The sequence below is a fragment of the Apteryx mantelli genome, chromosome Z (genome assembly GCF_036417845.1).
Source record: "Apteryx mantelli isolate bAptMan1 chromosome Z, bAptMan1.hap1, whole genome shotgun sequence".
NCBI lineage: Eukaryota > Metazoa > Chordata > Aves > Apterygiformes > Apterygidae > Apteryx > Apteryx mantelli.
In genome coordinates, this window is record NC_090020.1 from 42,167,781 (window position 1) to 42,193,099 (window position 25,319).

Here is a 25,319-nt window from a genome sequence, read left to right on the forward strand (position 1 = left end):
ATTCGAACATTATTATGAAATGCTAGACTGAAAGCCAGCCTCAATCAAATCTTCTGAATTCATGGTAAAATTTATGTAGTGTGCTGCTTATCTAAAACATACCTATTGCATTCCACACACAAGACAGGCAATCCTCTAGATGTAATCCACAATTAAGTAATGGATGAAAGTTACAGTAGATTTGAGACTAAACTTTAGGCATCCACCTTTAGAAACAGCAACTAAATTACCACAGTAGACACAGGAAGTTACTCATTCAATTTTGTAGGTGATTTAGAAATTGCATCTCCGCTTTCAATGGCAATATTTGTATTTCTTTTGAATTACCACCACATTCAACTTTTTCTTCCAAATTAGCCCAGACACTATGAAACTCCATATAAGAACCTGAATGTCTCCTACCTGTATAATCCCCAGATCACAGCCTTCTTTTTCACTGCAAGGTAAAAAATTGCTGCATCAAGTGGATCATTGTTTCGCTGAAAGGCTGCTTTAGCCACCTGCAAAGACAGTTCAACAACAAACCCATCAAAATTTAAAAGCATCTTTAAATAGGATTCCTGGTGCTTCTTGTATCCCATGTCCCACAGTGCTGAGAAATACTCTTTGATACATGAACCCTCTTCTCACCGTGGGTCTGAGATAAGAATGTATGTGGAGGATACTGCTGCTTCAACCCCTTGCTTTTGTTTTATACCCTTTAATTAACACTTTTTCTGTTCTAAGAGCTTTTTTTAGGAGATCAAATGGAACTGCCTACACCTAAAATCAGATCCATCATCATAATAAAATTATCTTATTAGTTGGTCTGGTAATCAAAGGACAGATAAATACCTGAAGAACAGTCTTGGACCAGTCAGAAGAGGACAAAAGTAATTCTTTTGGTGGATTCCCTTCCGGGAGTGGACAGGCAAAGGGGGTAAGGGGCAGTAAGAGTAGTGTAAGACCCACATAGGTAACCTTAAATGCAGGCCTAGGAAACTTGGAGTTTAAGTGCTAGGCAGATAAGTTTCATAAACTAATGAATTAGCTGCTGAAGACTGAAAGAGTTGAGACATGTTTGCTAGTTCATGTTCTGTACTCAAAGTATCTTGTGAATGTCATTTTCTAGCTCAGCATACCTGGCTTTTCCAAGAGCTTGAAACAAGTGTAGCTATAAGCCTAACCTTAGTAGCATCTGTGACAGTTAAGACATACTTCCAAATGAAGAACAACACAAGCTTTAGTTATCATGAAAATGTATCAACTTGCAAGACAGATACATGGTAGCACCACTTTTCATCGTTTTCTAATGAGAATTTTTCCATAGTTTGTTTCCTAGACTAGGAGAGGCCCTTGCTATTAAAAAACAAAAGTCTCAAAACTGTATATTCAGCATCCACCATAAAGCTCATATACTACACCCCTCAAAACAAAATATCTAAAAGCCCAAAGTGTACTTCATGCTGGAATCTGAAACCTAAACTACTTAAAAAATAAATCAGTTAAACACAAAAGTTCCATCTGTACAATAAACTATATGCACATCAGATATAGCAAGAAGTATTCAGAAACACTCGTTATACTTCATAATTCATCACTATATTCATAGACAGTAAACACCAGAGGAAAGCTATTTGAAAACAATTTGATTAATTTTGTCTCAGAACGCTGTATTTACCTTTTCTATGCATTTCCGCAGGCTACGGATATTTCGGACCCACCATCCTATACCCATAGCTCTGAGTTCTGGCCATGTTGGATCGCCTTTCTGCATTGCAGGGAGCATGTTCAGTAGTTCTTCTTCTGCTACTGAATGAAATGCCCAGGCAAAATGACTAGTAGACAAGCCTAGATAATCAGCCATTTGAGCAAGAGAGAGAAGGGGGAAACAGAGGCAGGGGGGAAAGAAAAAAAGAAAAAAAGAGAGATTCACTAATAAAGTAATCCATAATACAAAATCAAGGGAGGCAGGAGGGGGAGAACGGAAAAAGGTCAAACTGTTTATTCTGGATTTTTAAGTATATATTTGATCAGATAGCAGAAATTTAGGAATATATGTAAGCATTGCATACAAGATATTGAAGAATGCACCTCACAGATGAAAACATTTTTTCACTTGCAAACTGTTCATTACACATTTTGCAAGGAACAGAGTGACTGACTAAAGCTCAAAATCTGCTTATAATGAGGGGCTTTAAGATTAGCTATGTAGCTATGTATATACAAAGTGCAACCAGCTAATTAAACTTTTTAAAGTTGTAAAAATTACCTGTACTGTTTTGATTTGGAATGGCTTGGAAAATGTGAAATTTGGGATTATTCTGGTAGAAAACAGGTTTGAGAATAGGCACACAAAAGGAAACCGGAAGAAAAAACAAAACAAAACAAAACATGACCTGAAGAAGATAACAGTTACTAATCAGCAACATAGCTGGCTATGGATCAAATTGCAACTCCTGTGAGGGCCAGGGGATGCTGCTTTGCACAGAGGCACTCTGAACTGCAACTCTGCAGGTGCCTCAGAGGCACTTCTAGCTCTCACCGATTTCTGGGCTCAGTAGAAGGCAGGAGCATCGCAGTTAAAAGTACACCAACAGAGAGCTGGCTCAGCAATACTGTGCTGAGGCACGCTGGCAAGCTCCAATCTCAGCGGAGGGGTAGCAAGCCATAAGACTAAAAATGCAGTCATTATGCATGCATAATCAAAGGGTTAAGAAGCAATCATAGCCAGTCCTTTCGATTTGATTAGACCTTAGCAAATGTATCTCATTTTGTCATTTGTAATATCATTTTTAGAAAAAATTCAAAACTATACCAAAGAAAATTTTGAAATAGTTCACTGGATAACTACAGTAGGAATATAAGGACTGAGTAGGCCATTAGAATCCTTTTCAAATAAGTATTAAAAACTCATTAAGTAAATACTCTATATTTTCTACTCTATTATTCCCACAGAAGGCTACTGGAACAACATTAACTCTGCAGAGGCATGTCAACAACAGAGCAATCACATGCACAGCCACTTCACTGCACAAGATTCACATGACCTAACAAAACACTTCAGTTACCTTGGTGAAGCAGTTGAGCTCGATATACAGGAGGGAGAGAGGTTGTTAGAAATGTGTGAAGCCGAACAGCTAATAAAAATTTTAAACCGCACTCATCAAGAGTTTCTCCACCTGGAATTAAACATTTTCATAGTTTTTTTTAGGAGAAATCATTTAAAATAACTTTTAAGTTGCTTACAAAAAAATACCCTACAATTCTATGACTGCTGATGCTTTAAATCCATAAATGTAATAGTTTAATTCAAAAATCTTCCCGTCAATACAAGAGGAAAATTTCAAACAAGAGGTTGTGAAGTTACTTGTTTGAAACATAAAAAACAGGAAAAGGGGTTTTATCAAATGAAAAAACCAGCTTATTTCTCTTAATTTCTCCAGATAGTAGAACTAACATTGGCTCTTAAAAGTTTGTTCTTAAAAAGTGATTGAGAAACACAATTGTGGTCTGTGGACTAAAGGAACAACACACTTGCATTAGCAGTTACCAAAATAAAACTTGATTTTTTGAAAAAATCTGAAGTCATGAAACTTCAGTTAAACCTCTATCGGCACAGTAAATAATACAAGCAATACTATGAAACAAAACTATCACATGCTTCAGTAAGCCACATACACACGCGCACACGCACGCGCACACGCACGCGCACACAAAAAAAAGGTAACAGAAAAAACTTCCAAATAAAGTTTGTGAAACACAGCATTACACCTAATTTGAGAGAGAAAGCTTACCCTGGTTTCTGTCTCTACTTTCTCCAATGTCAGTACTGGTAGTAGCAATTGTATCTGCCAAGGCCATCAGTGACATTTGCTCCATTCTAGTGAGACCTGGTAAGCTCGAATGAAGCAAGTGACGAGAAAGAACTTGAGCATGCTCTGGCCCAAAGTAAGTTGGGCTATACTGAGAAAGATCAATGACCTTTGGTTTTGTGTTATCTTCATCTGCATCCAACATCACAAGTTCATCTGTACTTACAACAGAATTTTGAAAGAGATCTTCATAATTGTCATTGGGTGTATCTTTATTTTGATTATTAGACTTTTCTGAATGAGAGGAATCACCATCGGCAGCAAGCAGAGCATATAAAGGCAGCGGTGGAACTGAGTCTATTTCGATATAGTCTGTGTTCTCAGTTTTGCTGAATGTTTTGGGATCTCTTGCAGTGCTTCCACTAGCACTGATTGTAAGAGATCTGAGTCTCCTGTCATGATTAGGTTCAGATTCATTTATAGCAACAACTTCTCCAGCAATGCACTTAACTAGATGGGACAGAATGGCTTTTGCTCTGCGTACTTTACCAAGATCCATGAGCTCCAACAATTGGTGAGGGTGGTACTGAGGTAAAGTGGGAGATAATGCATGAGCTGCTTCAAAAAGACCAGAGTCTTCCATTTCCGTAGACAGATCAAAGGCAGTTCTTTTCCCACTGAGTTTCTGTGCAAGGCTGGTCATAGACCTGGTCAAGGTTCGTTTTGGTGGATGCAGACCTGAGGCAGCTGACTGGCTTTGTTTCATTAAGCTTGTTATACACGGTATACTTCCACTGTAAGAATCCATACTAACTAGTTCCTGCTTGGAAGGAGGTTGCCACTGGGAATAAACATGCATTTCACAATCCATTCCAACTACAAGAATGCCATCTCGCACCCAAGACAAAGAGACTGGAAAAGGAGGTGACCCTTCTACAGAAGAAACCAAGTCAACACAACGCAGCAGAACAAACCTAGAAAGGGTTGTAATCTTCATACTGCCACTGTGGGAGATTGCTACAGTCTCCTTACCATTTTGTTCTTGCATCTTCCCAGACAGTTGGCCAAACATATATAATTTTGATCCAATTCCCACTGTCAGAATATGTGAACCATCTTCCCTAGACATCCAGTCTAAGTGAACCAAGTGCTTAGTGCTGGGTACAATATTCCCGCTATGAGACAGACAAACCTCTTGTTGGTTGTATGCCACTAAATTACTATCAATACTCATAGCAGAGTCTAACATGGTGCCTATTTCATTTAAATGAAGAGTCTGCTCTAAAATCCAAGAAGAGCCCCCTGTAGATTCACATTCAAAAATACTAACATCCATTATAAAGTCTTGAGAAAGGTGACTATTTTTACATGTTGTCTGCTTGTATGCTACAGCTAATCGGTTTGTGTGTGCACAACTAACTTCAACCGGCCTTCCTGGAACATTAACGGCACTACTACTAAGTCCATCCTCAATCAGTAACGGCCATTCTTCCCATATATATGTAAGATCATTATGTACATTATATTCTGGCATGGAAGAAGCTGATGATTCAGTAGTCACTCTGCATCTCCAGAACCGAACTTTTCCATCAGAGCACGAAGTAGCCAGTAGATAAGGGGCATGACAAACAGGGTATATGGAAGAGGAACTCAGATGTCCTAAAATAAAATAAAATACGTTTTTACCAGGACAACATATCAGAATGCAAGCCAAGAGTAAAGATCATTATATTCAGTTATCATTTCACTATTCTGAAACAAAAAGTATTAGGACGTCCTCATACCGAGGGTTGTTTGCAGAGTTTCACAAAGGAAACACAAGATGACAGAAATACCATGAACCCATTTTACCCTTAGTCCCCCATTCTCTAGAAAGAAATTAAATCACATGTTTTAAACCTGTATATTAATGTTGTTAGGTGCCAGTTTTCACACCGTAAGAGGGAAGGAAAAAAAAACCTCATATTCTCCACGGCATGATTTTAATAGACATTTACTGTTTCTCCCACCAGACAAATATTTATCTCAGAAATCTAAAAAAGTTTATAATATTTTTTTGAAAGACTACTGGTGAAAGCCTCAAAGTTTAAGAGTAGGTCTCACAAAGAATATTTTTTGATGGTTTGCAAAAACAAATTTGTGTTGCTACAATTTTTATTACTAACAGAATCTGGATTTCTGTAAGTATTATACCTTACATAAAAGCTTTATTTTAGTATTAGTTCCAGGATCCAGGTACAAAGTCAGGGCATCACATTTTAGCAAACCTTGTGGATCCAGTTGCAGGTTTTTAACTCTGACTACAAATACCAAACTACTAATTTGTCATGATTTTAAAACCTACTGCTAAATCAGAATGGCAACAATTCCTTATTTTATTATTTTTTAAAAAATTACAAACCTGCTGATGGCTTAACACTTATAATCTCCACTTCTTCTGGCAAATCCAGCTCTCGACTATATACCATTTTTGAAGAGAGAGTAAGCCAGCTTGTGCTCTGAAGGTTTGCTTTACAAGCCTGATACTTCTGAGTGAAAGGTGACTGTATCTTCTCTGGATCTGGTGAAGAAGAATATAATCCTTCTTGTTGTGTTGCTGTTTCAGCTGTATTTGAATCTATCTTTTCATCTAAAAAAAGTTTGCACTATTATTAAAGAGAGTCAACTAGGTTTCTTTTAACATAAGAATTTTACTCACTTTAACACTCCAAAAAGATGGATAAAACTAGAGACTTAAAATTTTACTTTCATGATAATGAAAATGTTCCTAAATTCACATTTAAAGAGAAATATTAGCACACCTCCTGTATTAAATACTTCTAAAATTCTAGAACTGCGTCGAGTTCTAGCTTCAAACACTCTTCAGATTTAAAGCAATCAAATTGTAACCAGAAGCAGCAAAACTGCAGAAGATAGATATATACATGGTATCCATGGAAATTAATGTTCATGAGGCACAAAATACCCACAGCTAGAGAAATTTAAATGCAGAACTCAAGTCTTAACTCAAACTGGAGAAAGGTATTTCCAGAACAGTTTTGTTAACACTTGCTTAAAATGTAAGATCTTAGAGATTATGGGATATGAAAATTTCATTCCTTTTTATGAAAATCAACACTTAAAGTAGAATTATGGTTTAAACAACAGACCATGCATTATAACAGATTCCTCTGGTATATAGTAAATATTGGATTTATGTTTCCTTAATTTTTAGATGTTAACAGAAAACTACAGAAGTACATCAGCTTACTTTTAAGTTTTTTGTGGTAGCCTCATAGTCTCAAAGAGAACCAGCAGAAAACAACTCCTCATAATTGTATTTCTGATGTTTAGGTGCTTCAGACTACATCCCAATTCAGAACTTGTGTAAACTTTAAAATTGCAGAACAAAAACTTCTAATTGAGAAGCACAATATATCTGAACTGTTAGCCTTTATTAAAACCAGGGTTTTTTTGTTTGTTTGTTTGTTTTTGTTTTTATTTTTTACATCAAAACTAAAGGGCTTACCTATTGAGACGGGAATTGACTTCAAGTGTAAGTGCCACATGTGTAGTAATGAGTGGTTTTGCGTATATTCTATTACTATTAAGTAGAACTTCTCAGAGAATCCATTTTGCTGGCATCCTGATGAAATTCAGAACAGGAGGATCTTACGGGTTATTGAACCAAACACAGCACTAAACTTTACTGGCTAGCGAATAATCATATTCAAATGATGTTCAAATACAACGGTCTGGCTATACCTGTTATACAACTTCTAGCAACAACCACGCTCCTTCTCCCCCTCCCCCCATTTTATCACAAGTAATAACCCTTAAAATGATTATAGCTATGTGTATATACATATATATATGTGCATATATTTTAAATTGTCATTATTTTCTTTAGAGATGACAAAACATTTGTCTGAACTTGCTATATGTTTAAAGCTAAGTCCCAGAAAATATTCTCCACTCTGCATGCTTGTCCTTCTCTCTTACACTTTCCTTAGGTATCTGTTACTGGCCAATGTGAGAGGTAAGACAGTGAGACAAATGGAGATTTGGCCTGGCCTGCTACAGCTGTTATGTTTAATGTATAAAAACTACACAAGTAACATCTAGAGAGGCAACACTATGTCAAGAGTTGGGCAGGTCACAGGTTGGTCTAATGGACAGATCCATTCAACACAGCCCAGCCAGACTGACTATCTAGCCTTGGAAACACAAGAGGTAGGATGCTTCTTTGTAAGAAGCCACTTGTTATCTATAGTTTCAGTCATCGAAAAAAGAAGGCATGAATTGTTATGTCAGGAGGAGCCCATTTCTGGAGAGTGCATCCATCCACTCTCCCTCCTTAGCTCCAAAGGAAGCTCCTTAGGACCAAAAATAAATAGTTAGTTTAGTGATACTAGCATGTACCATCTTTTCTCCAAGATTCCTCTGACCTTCCTTTGGGTACACATCTAGAAAAACATGATGAAGAATAAGCTGCATTAGCCCTGTGGGCTCTATACTGGATTGCTTATGTTACTGTATAAAAAAGGAAGTGAACCAGTTATTAAACAACATGAGCTAAATTCTTATGTGCTTTATTAAAAAGGGAAAGAGGGGGAGGGATTTTAAAACTTAAGAGCTTTAAAGTACTAGAAAATAGTTTCCATTTAGAATGCATGTGAATGCTGCACTTCTAATTTACAGTTTCAAAGTGTCCATTTAGCTCAATTTCTTACACAGCAGTGGTCTGTACAAGATGCCTAGGAAAAAAATACAGAAGCAGGTATGTATATAGTGGCACCTTCCCCACACGCTTCCCAGCTTTCAGCTATCTCCAACTCAGTAAGTTCCCAAAAGAGCATCTGTTTCTTTGTTTTTAATGGTCTTCCACAGATTTCATTCCATTATGTTGTGACCTTAAGTAAATCTTTCAATATCCACAACGTTCTGTGGCAATGTGTTCCACATATTTACTAGGCACTCTGCAGAAAAGTACTTCCCATTGCTTTCAACTTGCCACCTACTAACTTCATCTGATGTTTTCTCATTATTGTATTATAAGATGCAGTGAATAATCATTTCTTACTCATCTCTCTGTGAATATCATTATTTTTAGACCCCCAGATAACTAAGTACCTCTATATGTATTCAGTTGCCTGCCTCTTTTCCAAGCTGAGGAGTTGTAGACTTTCAGCTGTTCCTCTTACCAAGGCTTTAGAATAGTTTCTGTATTTCTTTCAGAGACCATTTTGCACATTGTATTCAAGATGCAAAAGTACAACAAACTTATGCTGTGGCCTAACACTTTTCTCTTTTGTTCTCTATTCTGTTTTAAATTTCCAACATTCCATATGCATTTTTGACCTCTACTGAGAGTTGAGCTAACACTTTCATAGATTTATCTCCATTACTCCAGATCTTTCTTGAGTAGCAATAACTAATTCAGAATTCAATGTGCATACACAGTTCAGGTCGTTTTTCCCCAATGTCTCCCTTCTTTTTTCTGCGAAATAAGTTTCATGCACCATGTTGTTACCCCCAACATTATGAGACTATTCTGCAACTTCGCTCCTTTTTATTCAGCCTTTCTTTTACTACCCCAAATTAGTTGGTATCACAGACTGTCATTTTATCCTGAACTTTGTTTTCCAGATCATTTGAAAATTTTGAACAGAAGTGAGATGCCTATATAACTCAACCATTAACCCACTTCACCAAGGAGAACCAATCATCTATTCCAGTGTAATTAGCAAATGCCCAAAGATCTACAGAATCATATCTTCTAAAATTATAGCTATGAAATATCCACACAGTATTTAGAACATTGTATTTTATAGTGTGTGTGCGCACGCATGTGCATGAAAAACCAAAGTAAGTTTTGTCTATGTCATACTCCATAGCTACAGGCTTTACCTTTAAAACACCTTTTCCCCCTTTGCACTAACAAAGCTACCAGCAATAGAATGCTCTGTACAGTATACAATGAGTACCTCATGACAAGCTAGTTGGTCTAAAGTTTGATCAAGTGGTGCTGCTCTTCTTTGATATATAAAGATCTTACATAAATATCTTTGACCTTAAAATGCAAAAAGCTATACAGGTTCTTTTTCATAAAATAAATGGTGAAGACCAGGTATTATATTTTTCATTCTACAGAGGAAAAAGATTTCTTTACCAGACTCTGGTAAATTGTTCTTCATTTCAGGGGTTTTCTTTTCCTGGTTATTTAAAATGAAGTCTTCTTGAAAAACATGAAATAACTGTGTTTTCCTACCATGCTAAAAAAAAAAAAAAAAAAAGTCACACATGCAAGATGTGAATATTGTGAAGCGTATTCATAATTTTGCTCTCTAAGATGGGAGCTTTTAAGTTGTTTGTTAAGTCAGCCACATGAATGCAAGATTTCTCAATAAAAAGCACTTTCATTGTTCAAGTTTTCTTCATTTATGGATATTATGAAACTAAAAGCAGGTATATGCCAGAATCAGTCTTTAACTACTTTAACTTGATTGAGCGCTACAGCCTTAATTTTTAACACATTTTAAACAAGATGATAATGCTATAAGAAGAATACAAAAGATCTTACAAGCTCTGTGATGGCATCCAGTTCAATAATACATCCTGGACGGGCAGTAGATTGCTGACTTACAATGTTAAAAACTTCGCCAACATATTTCTGTTAAAAAAAAAAAAAAAGCAGTGGGACGGTCTTGTTAACTCAGGTTTTTGTATTTCTAAACAGGTTGCAATTCACTAAGAGCTTTCATAGCATTCTTAGTTTCCCCAAGAACTACATTATTCTTGGTGGCTACAAGTTGGCAAGAACTTGCATGTCTCATCTGGAAAGCATCACAATCAGCAGTTTATCATCCTTTCACTACTCTACAACAGTATCTCAACTTTTTCTTTGGATGTGCACAGTGCAGTGTTTCTTACTCTATTATTATGCCTTGTGGCATAAGCGTTTCACAGGCATTTCCCAACCAAACACTAACCTGACTCTATGTTCAGTTTAGAAGATTAAATGGAATACAGCACGGCTACAATGCTAAGCAGTTTTATCATATCTGATTCTACAAGCAGAGCTAAGCTATCACAGTCTGCAGAATCCTCAGCCACAAGCCTGGTGAGTTACCAGAAAGTCAGAAAATCATGCTGTAGAATTAAGTTACAAACTCCAAAAACTTATAACAGGTTTCACTTACAGAAATTTCAGGATTGGAGAGCTCACACAAAAGTTTTTTAGCATCTATTACAGCTTGATATAATCTCAGATGCTGTCCATCACTAGCCACAAAGCAGGCACTTGGAGAATTACAGTATGCACCTGAAAAATACAAATGCACGAAGTGCGCAAACATATATCAAACACGAACACTCTCCCTTTTTTGACCAGAGGCAATTTTAAAGTTATCAAAGAAAAAAAATATAACACAAGAAATAATTTCTCTTATTAATTTCTGTTCACAAGCAAAAACTACGAAATTTAATGTTGAGCTTAGCAACCAATGCTAAAATACATTAAAGGAAATCAGAATTCCATTTATGAACTACCTGCAAAATCTACCTCTGCTTTTCGAGTGCTGACCATAGCCTGTAATCATTGTTGAGATATTTATAATCTAAAGTATATACTAGCATCTAAGAACTGCACTGCATTAGCTCCTAAAACATCACGTACATAATAATACATATAAGAAGGTAGAAGAAAGAACACAGTAAGTCTTCACAGAACGATACACAACTTCAAAGTGTCAGCAGCTTGGAAAACTAAAATAAAGAGTCCACGCTTAATATTTCTTCGATACTTTCAAATATATCTATATTGCCTACTTAATAGCATTTTTAGGCTAATTTACTTTTACTCTATAACACTTAACAAGTCAGGAAACTAAACTCACCGAGGCAATAGCTGGGTATAAGTGTGGGCAGCCATGCAACATTAGAAAATGCAGAAACATGAAGGGAATTGATCCGAGCAAGTTCAGAAACTCCACCAGAAAAGGACAATGGCCCAACAGGATCAACTCGCCAAAGAATAAGCTCACTGTAAACTGCACTGGGATCCTGGGATGTTACACTTGCATTGCCTCTATTCTGAGGTCTTAATGGTGACTCCTGAGATTTTAAAGAATCATTTGTCTGTTTTGCATTCTCAACATCTGGTGACCTCAGAGCATTGTGATGGGAGGTTGTAAGCAGCAATGGCAATATTGAATGGCAAGCCAAGTCGTTAAGATGGAAACGGTGACCACAATATCGGGATTTATGTGAAATACTGAGTACAGTTGAAAAAGCAGATTCCTCAGCAAAGCTCACTAACCACTGGTTCAGAGACCCATCTGCATGTTTGGAAATCATCATAACATTGGGGGTGAAGATACTTAATTTTAAGCTGTTGGTTGATTTACTGTGTCCAGAAGAGATAAGCATAGATGAGGATCGCGTAAGGCCAGGGGGCTTTTGTCTGCCTTGCTGAATAGCCAAGTCAACGTTTTTGGTACAAGCATACATCACTATACTTCTGCAAAGAGAACTGGCATCACCCGTTGGAAATGCGACTGGAATTCTTGAGACAAATGACACCTAGAAATTTAAGAAAGGGAGAAGGAATTAATATGAAAGTTATTTTCACAGCATACTTCTCACTGAGTAACAATGCATAATCCAGAAAAAATGAAGTACCTGCACCTGGCGAAACATGCCAGGCTGGTATTCATCTAGCCAGTCCACGTGCCATACCAGCAATGAACCATCCATAGGATGTATACTGAATAGCATGTCAGCATTTTTACTCCATTCGGAAAGTAGTACTTCAATTTCATGATCGATAATTGCAGAAGATAAAGGAATAAAGCTTGAATTTGGAGTTGTTTTCTCACCACCCAGTTCCCTCTTTTCTTGGTTTCCTTTTTGTTCAACTCCATTTTCATTAGCTTCTAGAACACACACAGATATATCTTATATTCACAAGCTGAAACATAGCAGGCAGTGGAGCACCTTCCAAGCTTCTTTTAAATCACTCATACAAGCACAATTTCAAATAGTGAAAATTCAAGCTAGAAGTTCTGTTGCAGACCTCAGTCAAAGTAGATGATTTTGCACCTTAAGATGAAATACTTGTTTTTTTTCCTCCCACTTAAATTCTTGAATGCACAGGCAGAACAAGAGCAGTCATCTCCCAACCATGTATATTTAAATATATTGTTTATATAACATTATAAAGTACAGCTGTTTAAATTAGGTGTACATTAACATTAAAAACAAAAAAACCCCCTTAGTTCTAAGATTGTATCTGCTTCCTTAAAAATATTAAAATAACACACTTCCATGCGAAAGCCTTCAGGTCAGCCTAAATAGCTAAGGTGACAGTGTTCAGCACAAAGTACTAAAAATCTCTGAAACAACCATTAACAAATTCAGGATTTCTAGAAACAGATTTTTTTTAAAGCCATTTAGGTACTTCCAGTGGAAGGGAAGGAAATGCACAAAAATGCTATTGTAATCCATCTGCATCCTTAGACACTAAGTTACCTGTCCCTTACTTCACATTGAAGAACATTACATATTACTTTATAAAATGAAAGCCAAGGACTTTTACCTTCTTCTGATTTGCCATCCACCTGATTAAATTCCTCAGCACTGGTCTCAGGAGAGTGATGTTCAAAACTCTTTTTAAGTTGTTGCAAAAATACTTCCATGGATAAGGTAAAATGAAGTTCTTTATTGTTTAGCCAATGCACAACAAAAGGTCCATTTTTTTCTTCATTTTCACCAAGACTCAGAGATGTGATAGAAGGAAGTAGAGGAATATCTACAAGAAAACACGTTAAAAATATTTTTCAAAATAAAGTATCTTGAACAGGAAAAAAGTAACTTCAGAAAAATTCTTTTCAAGCAGAAATTCTACTATGAAAAAATGCAATTGGGAATAAGTGCATTGCTAGTTGTCATTCCTTTCACCAACATCATCCACTTTTAGTATTACTCTGTTCGGCTGCTATCCACAAGAAGATGGGCACAACAATCATGTTCTAAGGGAAGCTCTCAGCCATGTTTATGTTAAGGTTACTGTATGACCCTGAGCTACATATTCATGACAAAGGTGTCCATACAGGCTAATTTAGCTTGCTTTTGCTACTACAGCTCAGTACAAACCAAATCATTTCAGCATAGTTTGCTGGTGTTTACTTCAGAAAGCAGGTTACAGTAGGTATATGTTGATACCAAGGATCATATATGATGGCTAGGCAGAACTACCACAGTGACCAGATATGCCCTCTGTAACACTATCACATAACCAGGGTGTCAGATTCATATCAATCCCCTTACTACTTCACCTTGCCATGTGATGCTACTTGGTGTGACAGGTTGTTGTTAAAAACAAAGAAGTAATCACAAAGTGACAGAAGTGAGTATCAGACTGATGCAGGGTCATATCATCTAAGATAAATGTGGCAAAAAAGCAGCTAGGTGATTTACTGTAATTTCTCCAAATGGGCCATATAGCTAAAGGCTCAACCTACATTTAATTCATACCTAGAAGTCTCCATATTCTCATCTCCTTCTACTTGCTATTTATGCAGTAGTACATAAATTCCATCTCCTGGGAGACAAAGTATTTCTTAGTCCAATTCTGTTTTTTACACCAGCAATACCTTTGAATTATTTATACTCCAGTCTAGGCTAAGAAAATAACTGAGAGCACATACATAAAAAAGGATCAACATGACTACCAAGAATTTTGTCATAAAAAAGGAACACAGGATTTGAGAAATATGGTCTATCTTCCTAAAAAAGACAGTTATTGCTGATTACAAAAACATGATAATGGATTTGGCAACAACAGAAATTAGAGTGGAAAACAAAGCTATTTCTCTTAAAGGCAGGTAACCACAGCAAACATGAACAAGGTGAACTGGAAAGATGACTTTTGATATTAGAATATAAAGCTATGTACTTTAAGGATTTTTTGATGTTTGATTGAAAGGAATCACATTTTTCTCCATTTTCCCACCCCAAAACTCCAGTTATTCTGTTCTAGGACTACTATGTCTTCTTGAGGATTACCAACTTTTAATCGATGTTCAGTTCTGGCCAAAATCCTTAGCTAGTGAATTTCTACTCGCTTCAGAGTCACACTTGTTCTTTCCAAAAACCTTCCAAAGTCTTTGGATTTAACAAACAAACAAAAATCAGTAACTCTTTCCAGCTTTCCCTAAATATAATTTTGTCCAAACAACTGCTTATTCCTTTCACTGAACTCCACCCAGGTTTAATTTAAGTAACTTTTTACCATAAAAGAAAGTCTCAAGAATTTTGTCACTATAAGAAAATTAGTTTCAAAATTAATTTTTAAAAAAAAATAGAAAAACATGTATCCCTTCACATGACATATGTGATGTTTTGGCCTTAGTTTTTATCAGATAATCTGAATATTGTAATAAGGGCAGATCTTGGAGTGAAAGATCATAAATTGATGTGGTTTGAATTAAACGAAAGAGAAAATACAATTTGGTTTTCAGGTAAAATTTGATTCCAATAGGGCAAACTAAAAGGACTACTTAGAGAACCTGGCCAGACTGAGGTACTTAGGAAATCAGCTGTGAGGAAGAACAGATATTTCTTCAAATTAAAGCTTAAGATAAGAGTTACTTAGAGCAGAGGTTCCAAATAAAATATTAAAGAACCACCCGTTATTCCCCAAATCTACTGAAAGAGTTACAGACCAAATGATACAAAAAACAGTATCAAGCAGGATATTACTAATACATAAAACAAGAAAACAAAGAAGAAATAAAAAATTAAAAAGGTCAAAGACAGCTAAGCCTTAGATACCTAGAAAAATCTTTTACCATTCTCTTCCCAAATTTTTTCCATTCCCATTCTGCAAGTTGGCAGTTTGGCTCAGTTATATTGCAAAGACTATTAAAAGCCAAATTAAAGACTCCTTAGTCATTATGTATAAACAGAAATGCATCAAGAGTATGGATTAAAAAAAAAAAGCGTGCTAACCATGTGAAAAGGTTTATTAGCTCATTGTATACATTTGATGATGCAGAAATGCAAACAGGAGAACTTGAAGTCTCCAAGATTTATCACACGGGAACTTTCCTTTATGACATTAGGTAGTAATTGATGTATTGATTAGAGACATTTTCTACAGAAATAAGATTGATGGTATTGCACAAGACAACTGGAAGTCTATTTCTGGCAAGCTTTATGCAATTCTGGTCACATTTGTTAAAGAAAGATGAACTTAAACAAGAACATGTAGCTTAGCAAATCAAAAGCAAAATATGGTAAGTATGGTTCTTTAACCTACCAAGGACATCACAGCTAAGTATGAACTAACCATAAACATACTTAGGTCAAAAGAGTGGCCTTACAAAAAGGGTCAGTAGCAGCAAAAATTAAATAAATAAAAATACTATGTTTAAGATGGAACTGAACTAGTTTAAGAAAAGGTTTATATAATATCATTGCCCATTAAGTTTAGACACAGGAAATCACATCACAGCAATAAAACTTAACGAGAGGAAGTTCAAAATTGCATTTCTATTCAGTTTTTCAATGAGTGGACAATACGCTTCATTTTCAACATACACAAACTTTACAAAAGCAGAAGTATTAGTTCCTGAAGGGACTTTTACTTAGTGCTACGAAAACAGTGCTCAAGTGCAAGTGAATATTAAATTTATAAAACAAGATGAAGGTTTAAGTCTGTTTTGCTTGGTTCAGAGAGAGAAGTACAGGTATGTATGGTTACTTTAGACCTTCAATGTTAGGTATTCATTCCAAGAGGCTTGTGAATTGATTTATCAGTGTGCTCTCAATATGATATTTTATGCACCCAACAATTCCCAATGAACCTGTAACTCCATTTACAAACACTTACCCTTGTATATGTCAGTCCACTGTAAATCTCAGGTAAAAAGAACAGAAAATGAAGGACGCTATAACTATAGAGAAAATTTATTCCAAGCATTTCATTACTGTAGGTTCTTCTATGCATTAAATGAAACCCATATCCTAGGCATCTTGCACCATCATATTAATATTTTACAAATACATCTGAGCAAGTTAAGCTTATGCAGCACCACATATCTAATAGGAACTGTAGTTTATCCTGTAGCAAGGATTTGCTCTGCTTCTTACCTGTGGCTGGATTGATACTGGCAGCAATATGAAAGTGACAGAGTGCATTTGCATGAGGAGGGATGTTCCTGTGAGCTTCATGAGGATCTTGCTGATGTGGAGAGTACCCAGTATGTGCTACTACAGCACCCGACCTCCTCCTTCCTCGCCGGAAGTGCCTCAGGTTTAACTGCATGAAGAATAAGGTGTCATTTTAAATTCCTTTCAAAAAGAAAAAGCAGATTTCATCTGTAAGTGGTTTTCTAGATATTAGTGCATGAAATATTTTTTTCACTTTAAAAGCAACATCAGTGGATTTGCTCACAAAAATCACATTGCTCAGACTGTGTCTGCAGTGGAGCAATACCAATACTTTCCAATTTCTTTATAAAGGCCTTTACAGTATTCTGACACAGTAACTGTTTTGCATGCTAGCGTGCTGACAATGCTCGCATAGTTTTTATACCCAAGCAGATAAATATTACGGTGCTTTGTAAACATACACATGGTTATTAAAGGCACTGAACAAAAAAAGAGAAATCTGAATAATCTCTTTTCAGGGAGACTCTGAAACTAGATTAGATCTGTACTTTGGATCTGATTAGATCAGTACTCCTACTCCCATTGCAATGGCCCACTTAGTTTTAAAGTTTCTCACACCATGCAAGTAGATTCATTTCCAAAGCTGGGGGGGGGGGGGGGTGGTATACAAATTTTTAAACAAAAATATGCCAGTATTAAAAAAGTCACACTCCACATACTGCATAGCTCCAGTCCATCGTGCTACAGCTATCTATTCAAGCATCAAAAAGTATGAAAAGATAAACAATTTCTACTAGTTTGGTATTACCTTCTTTGTATTCCTTTTCACTTGCTATTCTTGCCTCCTACTCATACCACGCTCATGTAAAATCATTTTCTCCCAATTTTTACCTAATTGTTATTTCTGATCTTTAATGTTGTCTCTTACTTTCAGCAGGAACACAAAATTGTCTCCCAACTTCACTTTTCTTTTGAATAGTCTCTTCACTGCATTGTCTTTCAGTCTGCCAAATTTATAGTCGACTATGCCACATTTGCTAAGAAAGCAGCCTGATCATGTGAAATACGTTATTCCATTAAGACAAGAGCACAATGTTCAAATACTCTCTACACAGCTTTGTAGACTTTTAATGCTACAGTTCCCTTCTGCTTCCCATTGATAGATTAGCTGATAAGGATCATTTGCTTTAGAGATAGGGCTTAAGAGCAGTCTGCTCTACCTGAGGCCTATAGCAGCAGAAGATATCTTTCTCTCCTCAGTATTATCACTGTTTTTTCCAATTGCGTAGGCCAGAAAACATCCCACAACTCCTAAGGTGAGAAGCAAGCCTCTACTATAATTTTAAAGCAGCATCATTAGTGAGTTTCACAGAATTCATGTACAATACGCCACTCCATACTGCCCCTAGCTCTTTGAACTAGTAGATACTATACAGGTCTTTGCTTCAGTGATCAGAGTAAAATAGGCAGTAGTGATATAAAGTCCCTATATCTTCAAGTGTGAAAGCTCAGATGGATTGCTGTCAGCTCAGCATGACTGTTTTCTGTCAGGTGAACACATGAGGGAAACTGCAAATAAATCCACTACCTTATACCATAAGTCTGTATAAAATATTACAAAGCAGTTCAATTTATGACCCATGTTTGAGGTATTAATTACAATCCTGTCTAAAATTATGTGGGCACATGTGTCGTAGTCTCCTCAATTTCATTTCTTACCTCTAACGCATTTTGCATTCGTTCCTTACTTGAAGTATTTCTCTTGAAGTTATTTAAGTTCACTGCTTCAGTCCAATTGTTGTATCCGCCACCATACAACAGACTGTCATTGGGTAACAAAGTCTCTGCCCAGAGACGACAGACGTTATCCTTACAACAAGTCAGGAGTACATTGCAGACAGCACCACTAACGAAACAAAATTTAATGTGTAAAGATGCCACTTGCACCATATAGCATCAAAATAAAACAGCAGCAAATGATTTCCAATATCAGTATTCAGAATTATACAAAGTAACTGAGATACTAAAGAAAGAAAAACTCAACAATATATTCTTGAGCAACTGGATAAATAGCCTCAAAAATAGTAAGATTCAGCCAAGAACTATAAATAAGTCATATATGATAGGCTTTGATAGCTATTCAAGTTTCTGAATATAAATTACTTAAGTAATTTTCTTATGTCAAACTTCATTACACAACTATACAACCCTAAATCTTAGGTTCAATTTACAAAACTAGTATGAAGTAATATAAGCTAATCATTTTTTGCAGTCCTGTTGTCATTTATCCAGATCACAGTACTATACAGCAGTTAAAAAATATCTGGAATACAACTGCAAATGCTAAACTCCAAACTTCTCTACTGACTATTTCAATTAGCTCAAACTAAGCTCTGCAAAAACTATACATATCCTCAGATTTCCAGCCCATATAAGTTTACAATTTAGTTTTAAGCTAAGACTCTAAAAGGAGATGGAACATCTGACAGTACTGTCCAGCAGCAAACTCCCTTAGGCATCATGGATTGAGCGGATTTTCAAAAATCAGTTTAAGGACTACTTTAATGGCTTTATGAAGATTCTTCTATTTAAAGGTTGGAATAAGAGACAGCACGTATTTGTTTATCAAACACACAAGGGTATGGCGAATTCAAATGGCTACTGATTGGACTATTACTCATGGCATTAGGATGCTCACAGGCCACAGAATTACAATTTAAACCAGGTTTCACAGGAAAACAAACAAAATACACCCCCCAGACACACACGCACACACAAATTAGTGCACTTCTACAGACGAACCTATTGAAACATAGGGAAAGTTTTGTTAGAAGTGCCTTCCCCTCCCCCTAGACAGTTTACAAACTTCAAGCTGTTAGAAATACTGACCGTGGCATGAATTTGCTGGTCTTCCTCCATGAAAATGCATTTACTGATCGAGGATGGGCCAAATAAACAAATGAAAAATCAACTTCTTGTGCTTGTTTTCCTGGACTTGCACCAGGAGGTGTTATGGCTGATCGCCAGCTGTCTGCATTGTACCATACTTTCACAAGACAATCATCCTGAACAACAAAGAAAAAAAAAACGTTTACTGAGTCATTCACCTTCCAGTTGGAGAACCAAATAAAAATTTGAGAGAACTATGTCTCTGTTGACACAGAGCTTATGCATTTCAAAGTACCACGTACTTCTGATATTTCTCTGGTTTTCATTTTTCTTTTTTCAAGAAAGGTATTTTCCTGATGACAGGAAACTCAGCTCAGTAAATAAAACTTAAAACTTCCAAACCTACCCATAAAAAAAGTAAAGAACATGGTGGCAGAGCTCCCTTTTAATTTGTCTTGCCATTACTATATTAGATTTCGTTTTGCTCTTTCTGGTTAGGCATTGATTTGTAGAGAATATCTGTTTTCCCTAATAGCTACAAAATCTCAAACTGTACTGGATTGAGCTGGAATTCAAATGATAACATTACTGTACTTTGAGAGAAACCTCTCTCAAAAAAAACCCCAAACATCTACACATATCCTTTCAAATCTTAGGAATATAAACAAAGGTCAAAGATAACACATCTCAAAAAATCAAGCTCAGTACTTGGTAGCCCACTTTTGTTAGATATGCACACACATACCTTTAAACAACATGGACTTAATGTCCCTATCCTTATATGTCTAAAAGGGCCAGATAAATTAATCTAGACATAGATTTGTAAGTTGTCAGACTGTTAAATATGAATGGCACTGAAATATTGCATTAACTTCGGTATGCTTAACATAACCCAAATACAAGATTGTTTTGCTTTGCTGACTTTGCTTTGCATCTTCTCTGATTAAAAAAAAAAAAAAAAAGTCTTGCATCTCTGAACATCAAAGATAAAGAAAAAAAAAGATACATTCAAAAGCTTCTGCAGGTATGTAATTAACTTAGTCACTTAAAGATTCCTTTATTTTCTTATTGATTTAGTTACAGTAATAATGCTTTCCTTGAGTTTTTAATAAAAGACAACACAATAGGACATAAAACATTTCAGTCATAAAAACAGTACAAGGATAGCGTACCTACGGGAGCCATTTGCAGATTAATTTATTTTTCCCTAATTCAATCATACTACAATTTCATACTTGGATTTTAAAATAAATATTAAACACTATCCATCAAAACATTATACTGATAAAATATATATTGCCAAGAAGAAGAAAACACTAGGGTTTGGGTTTTTTTGTTTGTTTGTTATTTTGTCAAGACCTATACTTCAACAAGTTTATAAATAATAGTTACTTTAAACGTGATTGGAATTATTCTTCTTCAGGCAGTAAATGGTTAAAAACATCACAGGACATATACAATATGTTATTCTAAACAAGCAAAAGAGGAAGGGAATATTAGAACTTCTTGCTTCTTTATTATACAGAGCATAGTTCATTGAAGTCTGGTATTTCACATTCATGTGTTGGAAACAAATCAGTTGGAATATACTTTACCTGGAAAAGGAAATCTACAGGTTATTTTTAAGGGTTTAGCTGATTTGTTACATCTTTTTCTCTTCCATAAAGATAGCAAATGCCTTTAAAGTCATAGTCCTCTAAGCAAGCACTATGACCTGAAGTGGCAAGCCTAAAGATAACAATCTACAAGTAGGCAAAACGGATTTACTCATCTGTTCTTGATGCATACAACTGATTCGCGAAAAAATGCATGACAAGATTGCCTTTTAAAAGCAAGATTTGGTTGCAACTCGAACCATCTTTGAATCTCTCTGCTTCAAGCAAGTGTTAGGGGACGTTATGTTCCAACTAGCAAAAAAGCCACATACTACAACTAAACTAACTACTCTTCTAATCAATCCTTATATGTGCATACTAATTTTTCATTTACACTTTCAAGACAGACTAAAGCAAAATGCATAATCAATTTTGATTCCTGAAAACTCATTCATGGTATCTCTTTGGATTCTGTGAAACTGATACTTAAGCCAGAGGTTTCCATTACTCTCAGCAACTGCATCTTCCCAATGATCCTTATTACTACCATTTTGTCTCCTTTTCAATAATTCTGCAGTGTATGCTACATTCTTTAGTTGACAGCATAAACTTGATGCCTGTGTGCATCTGTTAACCTGTGTAAAGACTGATTATAGCGTAAGGCTTTTATTACTTTTTTTTAAATCAGTAATCCTAACACGATTATTTTCTCCACAATCTACTTCGATAATTCCATAAATTCTCACAAGAGGGTTCCAAAGGTTCTTACCACATCTTTTTGACCAATATCAACGTGAGTCTTCCCTCGAACAAAAACAATAGTACTATTTGCAGCAACAAAATACTCAATTACACCCTTTCACAAGTAAGAGAAATTCTCTTATGAATTAGCCATTTTTTCATTGTATCCTCTACACCATTCTGATTTTCCCTGCTTGGAACTGTTATGATGTTATTCTCTTACAAAACCCAAACTGCGGCTTTCCTAGTATAAATAGAAGATTGACTTAGTGTTTTAAGAAGTCAAAAGATATGATGGTGACACTATGTTTTAACCTTTTTGTTTATTTTGCAAAGGCATTTTATTGCTTTTGCAGATAAACTACTCATTGCTGAGCACACAAAACTAATCTGTAAGACTGGCCACAAACACTGACATCAGCTATGCGGGAATACACAACTGGAAGGGAACACAAATTCTCTTATTAGGTACACACAGTTAGGCATACAAGTGTATATACAGAGAAAAAAGTGAAGAGCTGTTTTTGATTGTGTATCACAATATTGGGGAAATATTGAATATATTTCCTTACCAAATGAATAACCAATATCTTACTTTTGCAGTTATTTCATTCACAGATCTCCCCCCACCCAACTATTCACTTTCTGATGTCTTATGTTTTGGTACTGACATGTGACCCATCCAAAGTAGATTTTTAAAATTAGTACTCAGTGAATATTTTATTTTTTGCTACTGAATTATCTTTCTCCCAAATTCTCATTTGCCAAAACATAAAGATGCATGGAGAGATTACTGGAAATACTGAGCTCTCTCTGTCTTTTTTTTAAATGTTTACCTTTCCAGCAGTGGCAAAAAATTCCCCATCTGGTGAGAATTTCATTAAACAAACTTGAGAAGCAGTTCTGCAAAATAAAGACAATTAAAAATAGAAAATAAGATTTAATACTTTTTCAGAACTCTAAACATTTTTTTTCCTCTTTGAAATAGTGAAAGCGCTTCAATTCTTATATGTAAATGCCTGCTGTATTGTGTGAAACGTTTAATTTGAGCTTTAACAAAGTCCACAGAGACTAGGAGTAAACTTAGGTAGAATATTGAGTTGGGGCCAAACAGAAAAAATAGGAAACAGAAGCTGTAGCTGAGAGACAGCTACAGCATTCAACATTCCAAAGTGTTATTAAAGAAAACAGCTGCTAATGCATTAAACCCGAGTGCTTCACTCCAAATATGCTCTATTTCCACTTCATAAGCCTTTCACACTGAGTTCTTCCAGTCTGTATTATCTTCCTACTCATTTGAAATAGAGACTTCCTTTTCTTACACTTCCTGCAGGGTTATAACCCAAGAGAACAACAATGTGTAAAAGAGTAACTTGGTTAAGAAAGGTTTCAAGAAAATCTTAAAGCAGTTTTTAAATTAACAATCACAGTAGTAAAAGATGCCACACCAAAATAATCTAGTTATGTGGTTCATTTCTGCTGTGTTCTATTTTCTTTAGAAAATACTGATAAATCAGCTACTTTCACAGATTTTTGAAGCACTGAGCAAATGCTTTAGTCATATTACTTTATTAATGACAACAGGGTGGTCATCAGAATTTAACTGTGCAGCACAAATCCAATATAAATTTTAAGCTCGCATTTATTAGATTTGCATAACAAGTTGTAAGGCCTAACTTTTGAGAACAATCAAGTTAGCAATCAGGTCAATGAAAGCACCATGCATTTAGCACGTGCAATAACAACAACAAATCAATTACAAAACCTGTGCAAAGAAAGCCAATTTTCAATTCTCAGTTGAAGCAATATTCTCCTAGTAGACCCAACATTAAAACATTTGGGAATGCCTATTCAGACATTAAAACCGATTCAGACAAAGGTCAGTATTTAAAAATTCACCTTCTTGCAAATTCTTCATTAAGAAAAACTTATTTTAAAACAGAAGCACAAATTTTAGTATTTGTACTAGAAGACATACAGGCATAAAAGGTGAATTGACAGAGCAAATTCACATGATCTTTTCCAGGACCCATCAGTTTGAAGCACACAATACCAAGCTCACTCTCTCCTCCATGAAAAGAGTTTAAGAAGGAAATGAGGAAAGCTATGAAATGAAGACTATTGGACTGGTGATCCAAATGCAGAATATATTATTGAAGGGACAGAAGAAAAGCAGCATCTGTGTGATCTTTACTACAACTGCACTCCAAGATTCTTGCACCATATCCACGGCATTTTGTCTCCAAGACGACTGCTTCTTGCATTAGACTGAGATGAGGGCCCAAAGGTGTCTGAATAAATAAGTCTTTGACTTTTCTTATTTATAAAATTCATCACATTCAAAGGATAACTTTTCAGTTGTCACTTAGATCATCTGAGCATTTGGCCAGAACTGACATTAGAAATGTCTTCTCCCCACAGACGTGGCCACAGCATGTCAAGTCACACAAAATTCATTCAGAACTGACTGAACAATCATTATCAATTGTCCTAGAGATACAACACCACCCCACTCCTTAGATATTTATTCAAAAGTTCACCTACAAACTTGAAGAATTTATCACAAATCAAATTCATACTTGGATGATCTCCTGATAGTTTATCATTTACATGTGAAAGTTAGCAGACATGCAAATTAAGTTAATAAAACAGGTTTTCAAGTATTTGGGGAGGGAATGGATTTAATAAGTGTGTGCAAACTGAGATGGAGAGAAAAACATTTGAGCATAGTTCACAGTTGAAAAAAACATAACATACACCAGCAGCCTACTGAAGGATGAGTGAAGACTGGGCTTGAAGCTGCCTTTCTTCCTCACCCAAATGGCAGTTCTGATTACTTGGAAGGCCTATGTCTCAATATCAATCATATGATGTAATCTCAGCACTTCAGCTGCTTATGTATGCGATCTTAAGACCTGCATCTAGCTTAAAAGTCAAAAGCTGACCATCAAGAAATGGCCAAAGCGAGAGCAGCAAAACCTCTTACAGACCTCCTTTATGCCACAGAGGATTAGCTATCAGTGTTCTCATAGTTTTGCGGATCCACCATGAAATCTTTATCTACTAAATACAACGTATTTGTAAGTCTTAATACCAAAGGAGTGTTATAAATACAACTGATAAGACTGAGTATAGAAAGAGCCAA

The 25,319-nt window shown here is 35.8% G+C and overlaps 1 protein-coding gene across 6 annotated transcripts in view; it reads right to left on the reverse strand.

Moving 5' to 3' along the window:
- Positions 1–25,319, reverse strand: part of DMXL1 (Dmx like 1) — an 85,551-nt gene that overhangs the window by 39,837 nt on the left and 20,395 nt on the right. For 5 of the 6 annotated variants that reach the window (XM_067315826.1, XM_067315821.1, XM_067315822.1 and 2 more), the window contains exons 6-21: positions 23,011–23,077; positions 19,839–20,014; positions 18,669–18,855; positions 16,929–17,097; positions 13,372–13,584; positions 12,456–12,709; positions 11,672–12,356; positions 10,976–11,097; positions 10,357–10,446; positions 9,946–10,048; positions 7,303–7,419; positions 6,196–6,423; positions 3,777–5,453; positions 3,051–3,161; positions 1,661–1,830; positions 403–500 (exon numbers count right to left, since the gene is read on the reverse strand). In XM_067315826.1, coding sequence (XP_067171927.1) covers positions 403–500; positions 1,661–1,830; positions 3,051–3,161; positions 3,777–5,453; positions 6,196–6,423; positions 7,303–7,419; positions 9,946–10,048; positions 10,357–10,446; positions 10,976–11,097; positions 11,672–12,356; positions 12,456–12,709; positions 13,372–13,584; positions 16,929–17,097; positions 18,669–18,855; positions 19,839–20,014; positions 23,011–23,077 — 4,467 coding nt within the window. The remainder of the gene's footprint in view (positions 1–402; positions 501–1,660; positions 1,831–3,050; positions 3,162–3,776; positions 5,454–6,195; positions 6,424–7,302; positions 7,420–9,945; positions 10,049–10,356; positions 10,447–10,975; positions 11,098–11,671; positions 12,357–12,455; positions 12,710–13,371; positions 13,585–16,928; positions 17,098–18,668; positions 18,856–19,838; positions 20,015–23,010; positions 23,078–25,319) is intronic. The other variant, XM_067315823.1, reaches the window with a different exon arrangement.